This window comes from Corvus brachyrhynchos, unplaced genomic scaffold (genome assembly GCF_000691975.1).
Source record: "Corvus brachyrhynchos isolate BGI_N302 unplaced genomic scaffold, ASM69197v1 scaffold87, whole genome shotgun sequence".
Lineage (NCBI taxonomy): Eukaryota > Metazoa > Chordata > Aves > Passeriformes > Corvidae > Corvus > Corvus brachyrhynchos.
In genome coordinates this window covers 4,850,958-4,871,989 of record NW_008239767.1, presented here as the reverse complement: position 1 = coordinate 4,871,989, position 21,032 = coordinate 4,850,958, and the positions used below count along the sequence as shown (strand labels likewise).

Below are 21,032 nucleotides of genomic sequence, written 5' to 3'. Positions count from 1 at the left end.
TATTTTGTTATGCTTATCATAGATATATTAAAAAATAGCCAAATTTCTAGACATCAAAGTCTTTCTCCATACTTGAGATTAACTTGCATGCTCCATCCTTTTTTTTTCCTGGCTGTATTGCTTAGTCTAAGAAAACATACTACTTTTTCTTGGAGACTTTGTCCTACCTTAAATCAGACCTAAATTAAGATCACTTTTTTTTTTTCTGTAATACCAGTAGTTAATTGCAGTTAGCTATATTACTTTAAAAGGCTTATTATCCATGCAGGAACCTTATAAAACCACCATGAGAATTTTCTGCTTGGAAAACCAAAATATATTGAACCATGTTACACTAATTTTTTTAGCAAGCTTTTTTTAGCAAGGGCACATTATAGTCCAAGAAGACATGCAAAATTGCTTGGAGTAAAAAAGTATGTCTTGGAGGCATACTGCAAAATGGAAAAACACCCCTGCTTTACTGTACATTTGTTAATTAATAACTTAATAATTTACATTACATAAATCTTCTCAGAAAGAGGTGAAAGAAGAGACAAAGCAGGTCATCCTGATACCAGTTAAATCAGTGGTTATCAACCAGGGTCTGGAAGTAACTAATTTTTTGTCCTGTGCAGTTTGCATTTAATCATAATTACTCTTTCACTTGTGCCCTACATAATAAAAATTAATCATTCAGTACAGTAAATGAAATGATGCTCTCTTTCTGTAATAACAATACAGAAATTTTAATAAAGAATTCAATTAATTTTGTCCCACAGTTTATAGAAAAGATACATTTCTGCAAGTTGCTTATCACACAGACTTCAGCTTATTTGAGTTTTGAGAGAGTGTGTCACAAAATGGATTAATAATTTTAAATAAAGTCTAAAAAGCTGGCATTGGAAAAGAAGAATACTGATAGCATATGAAGAGCTTGCAAAATGGTTGTATTAGAAAAAAAACTTTCTAGAAGCAGCTCTATAAGATGGTGATGCTTCTTGGTCCTCTTCCTCACACAGGGAAGTGGGTCTGGCTGTGTGGGACTTCTTGGGGTGTGAACTCAGATGTGGCTGTGTGCCAGGTGCCTGGGAAGGAGGGAGCCTGGCTAGTGCCCTGTGTGGTTTTAATAGCTGCCTCAGGTTTAAACTGGAGTGGAGATCATGGCTGCTCAGGAGAAACTGGAACAGTAGTTGTGAACCTTGGAGTTGTTGATGTGAAGCAAATGCTGTGTGTAAAGCAGAGGCATCTCAGAAGGTTCCTTTTGCTCCTAATGCTGTCTGCCTTCCATTTCTTAGCATTGCCCAGGCTGCCATCATCTCAGTGCATTCCTACTCCCCTCCTGGTGGCTCTGATAAAAGTATGCTTCCCCTCTGAATTTGGGAGTTAGGATAAAAGGTCAGAGAAAGGAGAAGGGAGAGGGGGAGAATTTATTGAAGGGACACGGCCATCTTAAAGTCTGTAGAAAACAAAACCAAGGGGCAGCTGGACATTAAAGTGAGAAATAAAGGAAAGACAGAGAAATGGATAAAGGGGTTACTGGAGGAGATGTGGCACTTCTGAAGTGAAGCAGAGCACCCTAATACAGAGCAGTGATTTCCCTTACAGAGAAAGGAGCCTTACAGGTCAGGATACAGATTTTTTTTTTTTTTTGAGCAGAGCAGAGCAACGCACCAGCAACACAAAAGGGCAGCTTTCCTACAAGTGCCTTCTAGATTACACATGCAATAATGAGTATTACGGTGTTGTTAGTTGATATTACAAGATAATGTCCTTTATTTTGTCACACCCAGGAAAGCTGCATTTCTTAATACTTCAGAATGTGGAATATTACATTTATGTCTATTACTACCTGAAGAATTTCTGTAAAAGAAATTTCATTTAGAAGTTTGTATATGATTGTGCTGAGGAATTTAATTTTATAATTGACAGAGGAACTAAATCTTGCACCACCCATAAAGGTTTCAATAATGAGAGTGAAGCATTCAGTAGAGTTCATGAAGTCTCTGACAGCCTTCCTACCTTGTTTTGGGTGGTAGGTTTGTTTGCAGCAGATGGCTGTTCAAGCATTCTGCTGGTGGCACTTGGGTCTGGATAGAGTGGCAGCTGGGTGCATATCCTGTATTCCAAACAAACAATTCGTTGTTCATTACGGGCTTCACCTTGGGATCGCAATCTGCATCATCCCCCATGAACCCATACCTAAATGGTTTGTGGACTGTAATTCAATCATTTTTCTGGTTGTGCATGATTAATTAATAAAGTATTATTTTGAATAAATGATTAAAGTGGTGTGGAGAAACAGGAAGAAAAATAAATCAGTTGGAGTGGTCTGGCTGTGTGCATACATATGGCTAAGGGTGCTCTTTCATGATGCCTTCCCATGGAGGATCTTTAATAAGAAAATGGGAATTTTCATACTGATTATATCTCTGGTCAATGTAGACAGGTGTATTTTATATTCTCTGTTTTATTTTAAGGGGAAATTTTTAGTCTAGATATTTTTATTATGCACATACATGTCCAACCCCTGTTACTCTTGCACACCAGAGCAGTGTCTATGAGCTCCAGTTTAATTATGTGTTTTGTGATAAAATATTTATCACATTTGAATTCTCATTCAATAGGTATAATTCAATGACTCCTTGTTCTTTTGTTACAAGAAATTAAATATAGATCACCTGATCAGTCTTTGGTTTGCCCTGCATTGTGAAAAGGATACTGTTACCAGCTGCTTTACTCAGGGTACCAGTGAAGTCTTGCCACCAATGGTGTGGCATGCTGGGCACTGGGAAAACCAGAAAACTGTTGGAGCATCTGTGCTGTCAAATGAAGGGCAGAATGGGTGAAATTATAGCCAGATGAGATCACCCCATCATAACTTCCCTGCCAGTTCTTTGTCATGGTTTTTCAGTAGTAACGACCTGTAAAAATTTCCAGCTCTACTCTTATGATTTAGAATAATTGTGCAGGACAAAAGTCTGGGGGTTGGGGTTTTTTTGTGGGTTGGTTTTGTTGGTTTTTTTTTTTTTTTTTAATTGATTGGATTTTTATGGGGCTTTTTGGTTGTTGTTTCGTATTATTTTCTTTTTTTTAATTAGAAAGACCAAGAACAAAGGAATGACAAAACTTCATGTGGAAAGAAAATTCAGTGAGCTTTGAAGTCAACCCTTTAAAAGTTAGAAAATATCAGTTCTAGTTGACAGGCTCATTCACATTATGACACATTCCTTAATTAAATGGTGTAAGTAGCTTTCCCTCATTCATACAAAAAGAGCATGTATCTTTCACTTCAGAGGAAAGTAATGCTGAGGTGGTATGAGTGATTCTGAATACAACATCAGCTTCCTTTCAAAGTGATGAACTTTGTAATCTAGCTGAAGTTGCCAGCCATTGCTTCATAACTTGCTTCATCAGCAGACTTTCTCTGTTCATGACTTTTTCTGATTACTAATAAATATATTAAACAGTCTGTTACATAAATTGGGTAGTCACTTGGCCTTTGCCAAGATGGAAACTGACCATTTATTCTGCCTGTCCAATCTCTTAAGCAGGATTTGGTCCATAACAGTAAGAAGTGTCTTCCATCTAAAAGTACTTACTGCCTGGTTTTATGGGTTTTTTTAAAATAAATTACTGTGGAAGAAGACTGTAACAGATGCCTTTTGGCAGTCTGAATCGATTATGTCAGTGTGCTGCCTCTCCCGTCCCCCACTACTTTTCAAGCATTCTTTCATTAAAATGATCAAAAGAGAGGCAGATGCAGCCACAGTGTGAGTGCAGGGGATGTGCAACCTCCTAAGTAGCACTGCCATGCTACTCAAGCATGCTCAGCAATGTTGTGCCAAAGTGTAGGGCTCTGGGAAGTTTGCAGAAATTACCCTATTTCTGTGTGTAAGATTGACTTGGATTTTTTTAAAATAGCAATTCAGACCCTCCATATTCAGAAATGTCAGAAAGCTTGAGTATGTTGCATCAGGATTTGGTGATGTATTTCATCTTAATTATCAACATAACCCCAGAGATTATCTTTTAGTACCTCTGTTTCTGCAGGGATTTCATTTTGGTGGCTAAAAAAACCCATGTTCCTGACTAGATGCCTTTATCTTTTTGGTGGGTGCAAACAAATCCACTACCTTTTCAAGTCTCCCTATCTTTCTTGGTTGTTTCCTGTTTTTCCACGTGATCAAGTGAAACTACTGGACAATTTTTTTTACCAGTTTTCTACTTGGATATGCTTGAGACTTTTTTTTCATTATCTCATTTATTTCTTCTATATCTTACTTGTTGTTAGAAATCTGTTTTTCTTAAGTAACTCTTAAAACACTGAAAATGTCTTTGTTTTGACTTTAAAATATCTGTAATGAGACTTCATATTTTCTTGAAGGCTCAGGATACAAAGCTTCGTGTTGTGGTATCAATTCTTCACTTATTCTGTGAGTTGAATTTGCTGTATTGTGGTATCTGATACATTTTAAAAGATGGCCAAGGTGAAAGGACCCTATGGGGTCATAGACTAGAATGTGGATTTATGGTGTTCTAGTGAGGCCACTGCAGAGCTGTGTGAGTGCTCTTGCTTTGTGATACATGGATAAATCTGGGCAGAGTTGCATCACAGCCAATGTCAGGCAGATCTTTCAGCAAATTGGGAATAGTTCCTAACTCCTGTCCTATATTTCAGTGAGATGAAAGGGATGATATTCAGAAAGAAAAATTGATGTTTACTGTCAGAAAGAGATTCTAATAGTGAAATCTCTTGAACTACGTAATAACCTCCCAAAGGAAAAGGCAAGCAGCCTCATTTTCCAGATAATTTATGGCCAGCCTGGCCAAATTGCTCATTATACTACAGGGAGTAATATTGCATTGGTGGAGGAATGGGCATGATTATTTAATAGGTACTTTTTGTTTCTATTTAGTTTTCCTTTCTATTTTTTTATGGATAGGTTATATGGAAATGTAGTCAAAATGCTTCTTTATGTTATTTGCCTGTAAAGCAAAGCCAAACTGACTTTGGACAAACATTAAAATATTATCAGCACTGGACATTAATGCAGCAAACAAAAAGAAGTGCTGTTTGGAAACATCTGATGTTGTGGTTTTATTTATCAGGTGCAGGAACGTGCCTTGAAAAAATCTCCCTGTCTCTATGAAAGTGTTTGTGTACAAACACTCCCACCCCCCCCAAAAAAGCCCACTACAGCCAAACACTTCTTCAGAAACTGATGCAAATTAAATCCTACTAATGCAAAGTAAACCTTCATATTGGTCAGTTTATTCTTTTTGATGGTGTGGAATCACTTGCAGACCATTACCTCAGATATGAGCTCACTTCAGTTTGCAGTTTCAAGCCCTCTAAATGTAATTTTTATTTCATTTGGTATATAACAGTGGTGACATTGTTCAGTGGAAGTATGTCTTTCAGGGATCAGTTACTGCCAAGATTCCCATTATCAATAGTCAGTGACAGATAGTGATTTACTGTAGGGAGTGAGGTAGTTCAGTGAAGCCTTTCAAGTACCACACATAAGAGCTCGAAGGGCAATTAGCACGTAACACTGATATTGTTGCCTGAGTTGCATGTGCTTGAAAGCACCATGCTTATTAATATGACACATGGCACATGTTATTGTAGTACTGTTGTGCAGGGCTGAGGGTGTTAGATTCAAGTCTGTAGTTCGTGCTACCCATGCTTTTTTCCCTGGCAATATTGTGTAGAATACACTTTTATGTTATTGCACTCACCATTAACTTGGCTTGGACTATTCTGCAAATTTAGAATTCATGGACTGAAAGAAGTTTACTTACATTTCTGGGGGGTTGTTTACTGTAGAGATGAATTTAGCATTATAAAACTCTTTACAGTCTCTTTTTTTACACTGTAATGTATTCCTTCCCAAGCTTTTTACCCTCGTGTTCTACCCGAGGGTTTCTTGCATTTTTACTATGTAACCATAATATCTCTTTCAGTTCCCTCACAACTTTTTTCAGTTTGTGCTCTAATTTGAGGAAGAATGTCCTAAATCAGATATACAGTCTATTTGCCTACTCCTTACCACGATGATTATACTAGAATAGCTTATATTTGTCCACGCAAAATGTTTTCTTGCTTGACTGATGAGTAAGAATTTTTGTTAGAATATTTTCATAGCCCGAACAGGTGATTTGATAAAAGCACTGTGGAAAGCAGGAGACAGCTTTTGTGTCTTGCCTGCGAAGCCCCTGTGTTGCCATTGTCCTTGTTCTTCATGCTCTGCTTCTGGGAACTGTCAAGTTCTTGACTCTCTATGCTTCTGGAACAAGATGAAATGCATGTTGTTTGCAGACCATATATGCATGCCAGTTTAAATTTACAAGCACTGTTATTAGCCTTTTTCAGAACTTGTATTGGATCCTTTTATATATTTTAAAATATTTCATAAGACCTAGTGTAGTGTTTTCACTATGTTACTCTTACAGTAGTCGGTGAATTAAATTAACAAAATAATTAATGATGTTGAAAAAAATAAAATATAGGAAGCTAATTCTTTTGACCCTAACATAATTTATGTTACTGTTTATGCTTTTCTGATTTTCTTCTTGTTTTTATATTCCTAGAAAATACATAATTAGAGTTTTAAAGCAATAGGAAAGGATTACTGTAAGTAAGAAGCAAAATATAATTGGAAAGTCACTGTAGTAGAATTCAAGTGATTCTTCAAGAAACTACTTAGGAAGCTGCATCTCTTTCTATGGCTATGATATTGCAGCACAGTGCAGTTTTCCTTCCCAGTTTAAATGAACACAGGATAAAGGCAGAATATTTATTATGTTCGTAAAAGGACATCAGCTTCGTCACGTGAATATGGTGTCCTTTCTGCTGTGTCATAGTGCTTTATTTGTGCTCTGGTCATCATGTTCAATAATGACATAGTGGAATAATTTCTTTGTGTAATTGAATACAAAATTTATAACATTATGTATGAAAGTTACCTTTATCCTCAAAGCTACCTATGAAGAACATTCAAGCAGTATTTGAAAATGTAGTTATTTAACTTACAAAGGTGTTAGTTCTGTTGCCAGGGCTATTGTTCACCTGTCTTCATGACTTCTAACAGTCATTTCTGCCTGAAATGTGCAAATGCATCCAGAGTGATTTTCAGCGATATTTAAAAGCACACATGAGCATATACAAAGACACTACTATCAGTAGTAGTCTTTGTATATGCTCATCACACAAAAGATACATTTTAAAATTAAACATAAAAACATTCATAACTAATATTGATCCCCATTATATAGCTATTTTAAATATGGGAGTTTAGACTGTGAATGTGGTCACAGAGATTTTCCTAAAATTTTATTCTGACTCCCCAATTTATATTCAAAATAGGGTGTGTTGCATTTTTGGCCTTAATCAACAACTGATGTGTACACTGAGGTGTTCTTACAATAAAGATGCAGATGTGCAGAAAGATCAGTAGTCCCACTGAGTGTCAGGATATTTTTTTTCTTCACAGCTGTTCCAGTCTTGGGACACATCTTTTCAGGATTCAAATCTTTTCACTACCAACCTCTCTGAAGAGTGCAAGTCTGCCCACAGCATATGAAGTTGTTACATCAGTTCCCAGTGCCAGTGTAGCTGCTTTTTGCTGCTTCTGACTGTAACTGGAAGTAATGCATGTATCTTAATCCCTTTATCTCATCATCTCATCAGTGGAATTCCTCTTTAATTGTTTCTGATAGGGCAAGATCCCTCCAGGCAGACACCAAGGATGTTTCAGGTATCAATCCACTGTTCATATAAACCAGAAAAAAACGTGTCTGATCTGGAGAGAGCCCTTTCGGTTAAGAGAACAGACCACAACAGAAGCTGCCCCTTGTCCTTTGCAGAAAGCAGTCAATTCCATCCATGTTGTCATTAAAAGTAGAGACAGACACGTACAGCATCAAGATGAGTTTTGGAAGTTTCTGCAGTTTTGCATGCCCTCAAATACCTTTATGATTATAAATTACAACAGTGAAGTTTTATTACATCCAGCAAAGCTTTGGTGGCAGGCTATAGCACTTACCAAGCTCCTAAAAACAAACACAAGCTTATCTAGAATCAAACTCATTTAGAGTCAGGTGCTCTGGTAGTTGCAGGAGCTGGTGGAACAGGCAACCATCAAGAATAAAACCAGAAATAAACTATCAAACGACTTATGTGGAGCAATGAACTACCCTTCAAACACAATGTATGTCGAGTTAAATTTTAGAACTGCCTAATAAAATACGGCAAGACATTATTTGATAAATTGTCATCAGTTCTGGAATTTTGTGAGTGCTTTTGTTGAAATGTAAGGAAGAAGTTGCATGTTCTGTTTCCTAGGGATAGTGAGTAACTGAAGCATTGCTGTAGGCAGTTCTGTGCCTGCCACTGCCTGTTGCCGGGCAGCTTTCTTCCTGAGAAACCAGACACCTCAAGCCATATGCCTGCTCATTGGTTGTCATTTTCCTTCTACATGTACCACCATTCCAGTGCCAATTACCTCTTTTCAGCCCTCCTACTGCACACACTGATTTTTCACTTCATACTCCCTGCTTTCCAAGCCTATCCAACCTCTGTACTGTTGGCTAGAGCTGCAAGTCTGTGTCCCTGCACAATATGTCACCAGTCTTGCACCCACCAGAGCAAGCGCAGGAGCTGCTGCCTCGCACAGGAGCAAATTACCGCGTTCAGCTAATCTGCAGTAACTTGCTCCTGTGAGAGGTAGCGGCTCCTGGCTCCTCCCTGCACCTTTGTTTCTTTGCATGCTCCTTTCTGGAAACATCCTTCCATAATCTGCACAAGAGCACTAGGATCCAGGTAGCCTAGAGGGAAACAACTGGTTTGTGTACGAACCACTCAGAAGTTAATGTGTTCATCTCTAGTTTGGGTGGCCCTGTGTGGTAACCTGAGTGGATTTTCAAGGCAGCTTTTGAGTGTGAAGGGGTGGGCATTTGGGGTACAGATCAAGCTGTTAGTGGTGTCTTCCGGGTACACCTCCCAACAAGATACGGAGAAACTCTTCGACACCTGCTTTTCTGCTTTCACAAAATACTACATAATGGCCAAAGCATTGATGGGTTGGTGAGTAGTGCCTGAATTTTTGTCAGTATTACCTTGAAATCGCAAAATGGTTTGGGTTGGAAGGGACCTTAAAGATCAAGTTCCAAACCTCTGCCATAGGCAGGGACACTGTCCACTAGACATAGCCAGGTGGCTCAAAACCCTTTCCAGCCTAGTCTTCCAGGGATAGGGCATCCATAGCTTCTCTGAGCAACCTGTTCCAGTGTCCCACCACCCTCACAGGAAAGAATTTCTTCCTAATACCTAAATCTAAACCTGCCTTGTTTCAGTTTAAAGCCATTCCCCCATGTCCTATCACTACAGGCCCTTATAAAAAGTTCCTCTACAGCTCTGTTATACCCCCTTTAGGTACTGAAAGGGTAAGTCACCTTCGTTTTAACATGTATTAGTAAGTTAGCAGGAACAGACTGTGTGTGGAGAAGAGGAAATGATCAGGCTCCTTCGAAATGTGCTGCCCTCATAAAGTCCATAGCCAAGGGTCACTCTGCTTCCCATGGCCAAAGGCGATAGCAAGGAGGCAATGGTACTGGGAATGTCCCAGCCCCCGACAAGGTCAGCTATGCTCAGGGAGGATGAACTCTGTGGTAAATCAGTTTCCTCTGCTCCCATTCTCTAATCCTTTGGTCTTCTCCAGCTCAGAGCTCTACCGCAGTGCTTTTTTTTCAACCCAGAAGGTTGCTTTTTCACTCCTTTATGTCTTTCTCATCCCTTGTGTTCTACATCCCCTGCTATCCCACAGTGCCTTACTCCAAGTTTCCTTTTACCCAAGTTCTTAGTCCTGTCCTGTGTTTACATGCATTAACCATCGTCATGTCACTTTTTTCACCACGCATTTTTGGATCACCAGGCCTGACCATGCCTACTCCTATGGTTAACTTCCCCCACAAACAGCAGTGCCTGGCTCTTGCAGCTTGGATTTTGAAACATTGTGTACGTTTATATCCTGGAAAAGACCAAATCTAGGGGAATTTAGTGATAACTATCTATCTATAACTATATATCCATAATTTTCTTGGTACTGGAAGGGCCTTTAAAATCTTGATATTATATTGTCAAAACTCTGAAATGGTTTGTCCTGACACTTTTTGTGTTTTTATGTAGTTCGCATTGAAATATAACTGTGCAGCCCTAGCATGCACATTGAGCTAGAGGTCTGCTCACTTGAGTGTATAGGAGAGGAGAGCATAGAGTCATGTTATATATGGACAGTATGTCTTAAAGAACTACTGTTTCTTGGAGTCATGTTTCTTTCCTTTGATGTACAGAAAAATATGGGAATTATATTAATAATGTATTGAATGGAAGAGACTACAAATAAAATACGTGACAGTCAGTAAGCTAGGCAACTTTATATATTGTTTTGTATTCTTAAATAAAAATAAATGTGTCTAAGTGCCATTAAGCATTCCTATTTTTGATGATTGTTTCTCATAATTTTAAGGTAATTATTTGAAGTGAAATTCAAAGGTGATAATTGTGCTGTGAAACTGTCATCACTGTTTCATAGCCTGCTATCGATTTTGGCCAATTACAAGTCATGTCCAACTTTTATCAGGGTTTGGTGTTGAGTACTGTTGATGGTGTTTTAAGAGCAGAATTGTGCAATTGTTAAACTAAGAAATAGAAGACTGACATTTAAAAGAAAACATTGGCATATAAATCCTTATAACCAAACCTGCTTACCATTGGCAAGTCTTTAAAGGCAAAGGGTAATTAGCTGAGAGTATTAGGAGAGAATATCAATTTAGACACACTGAAGTTTATACTATAAGTTAATTTTAGGCACTTAAAGTCCACCCTGGTGTTGGGATACAGATCTCCAAAACCAGCTATGTATAGTTTGAACTTTCCGACTAGAGAGAGGTACATCTAAGTGGTCATTTAGAGGTCAGTTGTGCTGAGTTTCTGTGGGTGAAATGGAATTTGGCATATACTCCTCTGTCTCGCCCCTCTCTTCAATGGCACATGGCTTTTTGGTACTGCCACTGGTGGCTGCTGAGGAGATGGTAACAGTCTTTCAGTAGTTTGGCTTATTCAGAGCCTCAGTGGTGACTCTTGTCACAGCCTGCCTACCTCTCCAGGCTCTTCTGTGTGAGCTCAGTCTCTGAAATACAGAGATTATGTTCATAAGAAAGATCTGGACTAAAAGAGTTTAGACTAGTGATGAGATTGGGTATTTTTTTAATTGCTCAGACCATTTAGGGGCCTAAACCCTGGGTATTTCAGAACATCAAATTATGATCCTATTAGGGTACTCATTTTAACCTTCTTGAGTTCTTAAATGGAAACTGAGTACATGTTGGTGATACAATTTTGATCTACAGAACTCAAGAGGAATGTGTAAACTAGAAAAATATAAAATGCAACCTCTTATTTAAGGAAGGGAGAGCTACAAATAACTGTTCCCTAAAAATTTTCCTAACATTGCATTAACATTGCTTTTGGAAGTGCCATGTGAATACAAATAAAAAGATGTAAGTAAAATGCTTTTTGGCAGAGGCAGTGAAAGATGAATAAATAGTAATCAGCTTGTACTGTGTCAATATCAATCTTATTAAGGAAGCCAAGTCTTGCAGTTAATTTGGAGCGTACATCAGTGATAGCAACTTAAACTGTGTAGACAACTGGCAGTCTTCTGGAAAGGCCAGTCTTAAGGTTCCCCGGATGTTTGTTACTTCTAACTAAACCAATTCTAGAGACTTAGATTTTTAATGGTCCAACATTTTTATCCATGTTGAAGAAAATGTAAAGAATAGCCACATGGGAATAATCACACTGAATGTCTTCTCTTTTTTAAGGTCCCCTACTAGAAATATAGCTAGTGGATTATTTTGTTTTTCTTTTCTGTCTTATAATAATTATGTGCAGTTCTTATGAAGAATACTTTGTTGCTTTAAAGTGCCTCTCTGAAATATGATGACCTATCTCGAATCCTTTTTGCAATCTCTTTAAACCTTCTTTGCTAATTACTTCCCATATGCTTCTTTCCATTTAGGAAACAGTTAAATATTTTCTGATTTTGCTTTATAGCTCCAGGAGAAAGTTTGATCAATATGCTGGATTTTCCAGTTCCAGACACCTGAGTTCTGAATAAATTTGACTTATTGTGACTGAAAATGCGCTCAGTATGCTTATCCTGACTTATATATATAGTGCTGAACCATTGCAAAACAGTACAAGTCTTCCCGATGGAGTCTGGCAGACTGATAGGGAAAGGGAGGAATCCTTTTTCCTGTCTGTACTGTGGATGATGTGGTCTGATCCTTATTATTCTTTCCTTCTTTTGGGTGTTTTTGTCAGTGCACTGGAAATTTTTATATCCCATATCTAATTATGGAAGGGTTTTTGAAGAGTGATAGTTCAACATCTCTTCTTACTTAACTGTTTTATATGTGTGAATGTTTTGACTTTGTAATTTTGCTGAGTTCCACCAATTCCCACTGTTAGTGAACCAGTTTAAACTCATACATATCATATTGTTGTCAGAACTGGGAATAATCAAGATCATACTAAGATGTGTATGTTCTGTGGGGTCAAAATTATTTACTGCCATCTGAGTTTCTGTTTTCTTTTGTTTATGAAAACAGGCCTGGCAATGGTGAGAAATGAGTTGAAAATGACAGGTGGCTTAGTTATAAAAACTATATTTAACTCATTATGAATTATAGGTGTGTATATATATATTTATATATGCTCAATAATGTAAGAAAGAGACACCTCAGTGTCATTGCTTAAGCTGAATGATGCCTTCATTCGTGCTTATTTGTGGCTATTTAATTTAATTCATATGTGAGGCCTTATTGCTAAAGGGAATGAGATTGAAAGAAAATTGAAAGAAAATATGAAATAGCAAACACTTAATGAAAACTTGGAGCTACTGAAGAATATGATGGGTTTTCAGTGTCCTTTTTAATCAAAACAGAAACTCTTTCTACGGTTTGTAGTCAAAAAAGTTCTCATTATTAAGAAAAACCTGTATTTCAGTGCAATGCTTATGAGGCTCTAAACTGAAGAGAATGATTGCCTGGACTTTGCTTAGCAAGAGGAACATTGTAATTATCCAGTCAGAGCAGCTCAGTGCTCTCCTGCCCTTTTTGCTGGCCGGTGATGTTCTTGTCAGCCTGTTCGTAACAGCAGTGCCCTAATGTTCCTCTGGAATTTGGAGCTTGTGTACTGATAGCATTGACTTGCACAGTGTCTGCAGAAATTGAACTCTTTTCCAGAAGTATGAACAGTCATTTGAGACAACTACCCACTGTCCCTCTGGATCTTGGTGGTGTACATGGCAACTTTATTAAGACTTGAACAGAACAGCAAGCACAAGCTCTATCTGGGGCTCTTTTTATTTAGCAAACCATTAGACAATATTACAGAGATTCTCTGTTCTTTCTCTACTTGTAGTGATGTCATTTTTTTATTACTGTGCATGCTTTTATGTGCCCTAATCTGTTTTAACTCTTGGGCTTGCTGCTCTGAGTGTATGTGTTTACTATTCTTTTCTCTTGCTGTTTCTTTGTCTCTATTGGTCTCTAATAAATAGAAAAGGCACATACCTGCCATTCTTCCACGTTACTGAGTGACATCCATCACAAAGAAGCCTGTGAAATGATTTTGTTGAAGAGCTGCTTGCAACATAAACACGAATTACTGGTGTGCATCCATCTTCAATGCACATCTTTCCTTTTTTATAGTAGTCCAAACAGAATTGTGTAATCAGATTTGCAAGGGTAGCTCTTGTTGTTGTGGTGAAGATTGTTACCCTGCCAGGGTTTGGTAACAATTACTGCAGATGCAGAAAAAACTTATGCATGTAAAGTGATATCTTAAAAGATTTTTTTCATTTTTTTAGGCTACTCACCCAGAATGTTGGTCTTCTTTATGTTGGAAACTTTGACAGACCTTTTGCACAAATTAAGGTACGATTAATAAACTGTGGGGAAGGGGGCTATTTCAATTATTTCACTTCTGTATGATTTAGAGAACTTCAAGAATTCGAGTTACCAATATGACTTCATACCATGAATCTGGGTTTGCTTTTGGTTTAATCTGTGCACTTAACTTGTCAAAGAAGTTTAGTTTTTCCAATAATTTTTTGATTAATTTTGACTCTGGTTTAATTACCAGAAGGTTTTCTTGTCAGAGACATTTCAAAGCAAAGCCACTTTTGAAGCCCTGTAGTTCTTTAAGTGATCCTTGACAGGGAAGACTCTGCAGTAAAAAGCACAGATTGTTTTCCCAGTATTATTAGATTTATTATGAAAGACTCATACAACTGTTGGAAAATATCTTGTGTTTTATGACTTATTGTTTCTTTTTCTTCAGTGGAACTGTAATAGTTTCATGTTTCTAATTGCCAGTTGCTAATTAGTTATTGTCTTGTCACTTGCAAACAAAAATGTTTTACGAGGATATATGGACTGATTCTGATGAGTATCATTGGTATTTTCATTAGAACAAAGAGAGGGAGGCATTAGCATGTCAGCCATTACACTGCGATGTGGAAATGTGGTGTCTGTTTTAGAATGCTGAAGTGTTCCCATGTCCTAGATGATACCTGTAATTTTTACATATTCTGCACTCTTAGCTTCATTGTTTGCTCCATCGTGTCCATATGCTTGTGCTTCAGAATTTTAAACGCCTTGTTTTTGTTTTACATCAAAATGAAACAATTTCTAGAACTCAGATGTATTCTTTTCCCATCCCTAATTATGTTACTAAACAGTATTCCCAACTGTATCTAGCAAATATTTTTTATACCTTAAACCTTGGTACTGTATTAAAATTACTTTAAAATAAGAAATGCATGCTTTTCATCTTCCTATTTCCCTTTCTCTCATCTCCCCAGTTCCTACACTTGTATTATTCAGTTTGGCTGGTAACCAAACAATTAAAATGTTACTTGCATGAAACATCTTGCCAGAAGTTTCTTAGAAAATAACCTTGTATACTTTTGTTGATAACTCTTCAGACTAGTGCTTCTTTAAAAGCTTTATTAAAGTTCTTTAACTGTTCTCCCATTCTAAATGAGGCTCTGTTTCTACCTGCTCCATCCACATATAAGTATAATAAGTAGAAATATGGGAGGTTTTCTCCATGGCTGGGAAGAGTTTAAGTCCACTGGGTGGAAGTGAGAGAGAAGAGGTGAATGCCCCACTTGCTTTCAGCCACTTGCAGTCAGCAGTGGTACTCCTCCTAATACTTGGGGCCAGGGAGGGCCCTTCTGCTCACAGGCCAGCTGCACAGAGATGCTGTACAGGATCCAACTGCAGGACTGAGTGGCAGATCACTAGCAAATGCTTTGGGAAAGAGGGCAGTAACAGGATAAATACAAAGCATGCAGACAGCTTCCTGCAATTTGCGTGCAGGGCCTTCTCTGCTGGAAGTGGTATCTGCGTTCCTGTTGCTTAATAGACTCAGTTGTACTTCCTTCCCTTTCACTAAATTTTTCACTAAATTTTCAACGTACAAAGCCATAGCATCATTGTGAGTTAAGGTATTATTTTATTTCTTTTAAATCTATTGCCAAATTATTCTTTTTGGTTCAACCTAGGCCTTATGTCAAAAGAAATGGTAAGCAGTCATTCTCTATTCCTGATTTTTATCTTCCTCTCCACATTACCCCATCTTGCATCCTCCAAACCACAGAAACCTAATCTATTTAATTGCTCCCGGAATCCAACCTGTATCTCCAATCAATACCCTCTTTTTTTGTTCTACATACCATTATGTATTTCTATTGTTGCCTTTTTTAGGGTAGGGGATGGCATAGTGTTGAAGATACGGGCACAGTAGTGTTTTCTGTTGTGTCTGCAGTTTATATATGGTACAATGCTTGGTAAATACCTGACATACAGTTAATTTGAGTAAGTTAATACTAGACTTTTTGGTAATACATCACTGGTGTAGTCTTATCCTAAATTAGACCATAGAGTTGTGTTTGCCATAGAATAGGTAAAGTGGATAATCAAATTTCAGTTGCTGCCTTCAAAAGACAAAGCCTATTTTCCACTTAATTACTGTATTGATATGTTTGAATAAGGTACTTCCACAAGCTGTATTCTATGAAATGTAACTTATTTTTGGAGCTACAGGCATATATATGGGTGTATGTTTGCACACTGTTGCTTTGCTTTGCTTCTATTGCTAAAGGCAGTGTTGAAGTGGTGAGCTGATAGGTGTGGCTTGTTACTACCTTCAACTGGGAAATGGCATGTAGTTAACACAGACTAAAAGCTTTTGAAATTGAGGCTCCTCTCTGATTGCTTGAGATTCTAGAGGGATGTTTGCTGCATGGCAGCAGGAGGAACTAGTATAGAGTGATGGGGTCACAACTTCATAGAGATTTTCAGCACCACAAAAAAAGGAAAAGGGAGTGATAATTCACATTGAGTTGGTCCTGCAAAAAGAAGTTTATGTACTCTGGAGATACACAATGGTCTTTCATAACTGTTGACACAGGTTTCTTTCATTCTTCCCCCAGCACTTCTTCAGGTGTTTAATATGCATTTGCTAATGATCCCATCAGTTAAAAGACCAGTGAGCTACATATAGTCCTGGAATATATATAAGGCAGAGTCTTTATAACCTTTTAGTTCAAATATGCTTTTACACACTGTGTGATAGATTGGTCTCTCTCTTTATATAAATTACCCACTCATGTTCATTTGCAAGTGTTACGTATTCTGTTAAGATATAGCATTTTTTTGCCAAATGTATGCATTAAGGAATGCCCCAAACCACTACAGTCCTCTGCCAGTGTAGATTTATTACTCAAAGTGGACCATTATTAGGCAGCAGTACTTCCAGTGCATTTTAGTGCACTTTCAGTTGGACAAGTAGGAATGTTACCACGTCTTTGAAATATTCATAATAAACATATAAACTGCCATGCTATTACTCATAAATTCATGTTTCAATTTATGTGCATTTACAAAACTGCAAAAAGAAAATCTCCTTATCAAAGTATCCCTTCCCAAAAGCAAACAAGTTTGATTTTCCAAAACTGTGCAGGAAGTAATTGCACCAATGTCTTTGATGATGAAAAACTGTAGACGGCAATTCTGGGAAAAGAGTTTGAAATACTAACATCTCTTCTAGGATGATTTTTCTATGTCTTTCTTTCTTATATCAATAATTCATTAATATATATTAATATTTATAGTGTTTCTGAGACATAGCTGAACTGATAAGATTAACTGAAATTACCTGATCTTCCTCCTTAACTTGCTTTCAGTGGTTGTGCTTGATAGGTATTTGATATCTGTACTTCATTATGCAAGAGAAATGTGAATCATTTACTCCTGAAGCTTTTGAATCCTGCATCTGGTAGCAGATGGATACAAGAAATGGGAAGAAAGTTCCTGGCTAGAGGCTAGTTCCCTGCCTGGAACTTAACTTTTCTAATAATGTGCTAGTTCGTAGGTATTGCAGGATTTTGTATGTTGCTGCTTTGAACAGAGTTTATGATAGAACTTTGAAGTTTTTGCACAGTGTTTGTGATTGCTCTTGTTCTAGCGTAATATTTAGTGAGTTTCAGGAAGTTCAGTGACTTATATAAATGATGGATGTTTCAGTTAACTTCTGAGACTCTTAATTATTTGAAAATTCTGCTGTGGTAACGGTTTCTCATTTTTTTTCTAGGGGATTGTTCTTAAAGGTTATATTGAAGGAATCAATTCAATAGAGGGTAGTTACTTTTAATAGTTTAATTTGTTTCTAAATAAAATTATTCTAAATTATTGTTTAATTCTAATGTGCATTCAAAGTTGTTGTAGAACAGTTTCACCATAAATGTTTGCTTTCAGTATCTTTTCCCATTTAAGCTGTGTTCATAGTAGTAACAGTAGTAGTTACTGTCATACACTGCTGCTTTCTTTCAAAAAACTCTGTAGCAATGCAATGATTTGCAGCTTTCTTTGGATCTTAAGTGGCTGTATTTATTAAGTATCTCTTGGAAATTTGATGAAATGAAAAAGGTTTGTGTAAGTGATAATCTTGATCGAGGAGATAAAGTATTGTCATCAGCTGGAATTAGCTGGCAAGCTTTCTTGTATCTTTTTTCCCTAAATATTGTTAGTATTTTTTTTGCTAACAATGAACCTATTAAAGCAAAAACTTTATCATAGAAATGTTGTGTTTATTAGAAGTAACTAAAACCATTGTCCCAGCATACATAATAATTGCCCAATGGAAGGGTACGTTACTGGGCTTTTTTGACATGTTGTTTTTAAACTTGAGATTTGATCAGTGTAGATTACAATGAAAACTTAGCTACATTATATGCAATAATTATATCTATAAAGAAAATCATAATGCTTAATCAATTTATTAGGATTGTCAGTTTTTGCAGTTTAGTTCCTAGTAGCTTCTGGGGTTAGGGGAAGAGGGTCAGTACACTGTGTTCTCCATTATTAATAAGTAATGAAGCTTCTGGCAGTCTTTACTATGAGCTAATGACTAGTTTCATTTTTTGGCCTTCTTAGCACATTAAATTACCATTTAAATAAAGATTAATTACTACGATTTTATTTTTAGTATTTTAAGAGTAGTTATTAAAAGTTTCATAGTAACTACTACTTTGTTCAAAATAGAATTGTTCGATTTAATAGAATATGAGGACAGTTACATTGAAAAGAATATTATGAAAATAATGTGTTGTTAGTATTTTGGTTTTATGATAGGATCCCAGTGGAAAGATTCTGAGTTTTAAGTTTGCTTCTGGGAAATTTGCTGCTGGAGTTACAGCAGTCTTGCTGTCAAGGACTAGCAAGGAATCAAGATCTCTGCTCTGACCTGCACCTCAATAGCCCAAATCTGTGATTTTATTAAACTTGAGAACAGTGTTGGTGATTGGTGAGACAGCTAAGTTGACCACCTACACTCTGGGAATGTTGTTTGGTACTGAGCTGTTATTTGTCCAGCTGCCTCATTTTCCCTCGGCAAATACACTTTTAAGTTAAAACATGATAAAGCATAGTAAAGTTCTGCCAGAGAGAGGCCTTGCAGCAGGTAATCACCCTAAAATAATTTCTTTGATCATATCACATCAAAACCTGTAGACTTTCCAGATACAAATACATCCACCGTTACTTTAAGATCTGCAAGCAACTTCTCAGCACCCCAGAGAATTTACTGTAATGTTCCCAAGAGCTGAAACCTCATGAACATAGCTCCCTTACCTTTGTCCAAACACACAGGCTGAACTGATGTCTGGGAACCAGGTCAGACATCACTCATTACTCCTTCAGCAATGTCAAACATCTGTGGTTGATTACTGAAATGATTTGCCACAATTTACCAAACAATCCTTTCCTGAAGAGGGAACAGGAATGAATTTATGATCTTGCTGCTCTTAAGAGCTTAATTTTTAAGGTAGGATAAGCTGCTGATTTCTCAACTGAAGCCGGCATGTTTTTCTTCCCTGGGTGATAATGACTTCTGTTACCAATTAGTGATTCCAAAGCTTGGGATACCCTTGTTTAGGGTACAGCTCTTCAGACCACTCCAAATTTAGGGGGAGAATTAGTCCAACTTTCACCACACAGTCACTTTCTGTCCAACCAGAGTTCCACAGTAGCAGTGTGGTCTGTACCGTCTTTTAGCAAAAAATGTTCAAAAGTTTTCCCTTTCTGCCTCTTGACAGCCACTAAGACTATGTTGGTGTCTTAATCATTTGGTGCTTTGCTTACTGGACTTTCATACATTATCACAGAGGTTTTTGTGTTCACTTCCGGAGCAAACAGTAGAGCAAAAGAATTTCTCATTTATCATGGTCAAGTCATAACCTGAATTTTGGTTTTGTTGCCTATCTCACCTTCTTACTGTCTTGTGCTGTTTACTGTGTTTTCTGTGATGTGAAAGGCTGTAGAATATGACAGGGAAATCATGTCTTCAGCTTGAAGATGGTACAGCCCTGGAATCTCTGAAGTGAGATTTTCCTGAGAAAACAGAAATACGGATTTATCTGTAAGTGGTTCTGGTTGTTCACACTGAAGACAAGTAATTTCAAACTGAAAGAGACATCACTGGGTTGAACAGGGACCTGTCAAATTAAACACAAATAGTTGTAACCTTCTTGATTAGCTTACCAAGATAGTGTCAGAGAAGGATCGTTTCATCTTCTCATTAGCAGAGTTAACTTGAACAGTGAGGGGAATGAAAACAGGAGAAGATGATTTTTTACCTTTTAGGAAGGTAATGATAGGATAATAAATGGGTTATGCTGGACCGAAATAATTTCATTCTGAAAGGTGCAGAATGCTTTGAGATCTACAGATCTGGATCTGACTTCCACTAGGAACAAATACCTTGACAGTGTTGAGAAGGAATGTGATAATTATATGATTTGATGATTGTGAAAGAAGAAGATAAATCCAGGTAATCTGAGTCCCTACATTGCATTGAACACGGTCGCTCTAAATTAAAACACACAGAATGAGGATAAAGCTATATAATCTACCTCTTCTGAAGTTCAAACTGCATCTTTAGGGTAAAGTAATCAACATTAATTATATGTACTTATTGTTAACAGTCTTCCAAGAGAACTGGTGGGTGGCTCTTACGTTTTATAGAGTTTTGTGGGATGTTAGAGCAGGATGTCCATATCCTCTTGCTACTTGTAGAAGCTGTACTGGGCACCACTGGAATTGCTAGTATTGGGCTGTTGAGAAACTGCATAAGGAAGTCCTTCTCTTTCTTTTTGTTATTCTCTCTTTTGTGGTAGCCACCTATATGTGTGTGTTGTGCAGAAATCAACACATGGAAACAGTTTTAGCACCAAAACTTTAAAAAGTAGGGCTGATTAAGAGATAATCTTTCGAAGTAAATTTCTCAGTGTAGTGGGAATTCAGGCTTTTTTCGTAGTGTTTATTGGTACAAGATGACAATATACAGTCTTCTCATGGGAAGTCATACAATGCTGAGATAATGCCTTCTGTAGCCTGCACCTGTCCTTTTCCCCTCTTTT

General features: G+C 37.3%; 1 protein-coding gene across 2 annotated transcripts in view; it reads left to right on the top strand.

Moving 5' to 3' along the window:
* Nucleotides 1–21,032, top strand: part of RNGTT (RNA guanylyltransferase and 5'-phosphatase) — a 166,918-nt gene that overhangs the window by 119,088 nt on the left and 26,798 nt on the right. The window contains exon 13 of one of the 2 annotated variants that reach the window (XM_008640252.2): nucleotides 13,917–13,983. The exons of the other annotated variant lie outside the window; for it this stretch is intronic. Within the exon in view, the coding sequence (XP_008638474.1) occupies nucleotides 13,917–13,983 (67 nt within the window). The remainder of the gene's footprint in view (nucleotides 1–13,916; nucleotides 13,984–21,032) is intronic. 2 annotated transcript variants of the gene reach the window in all.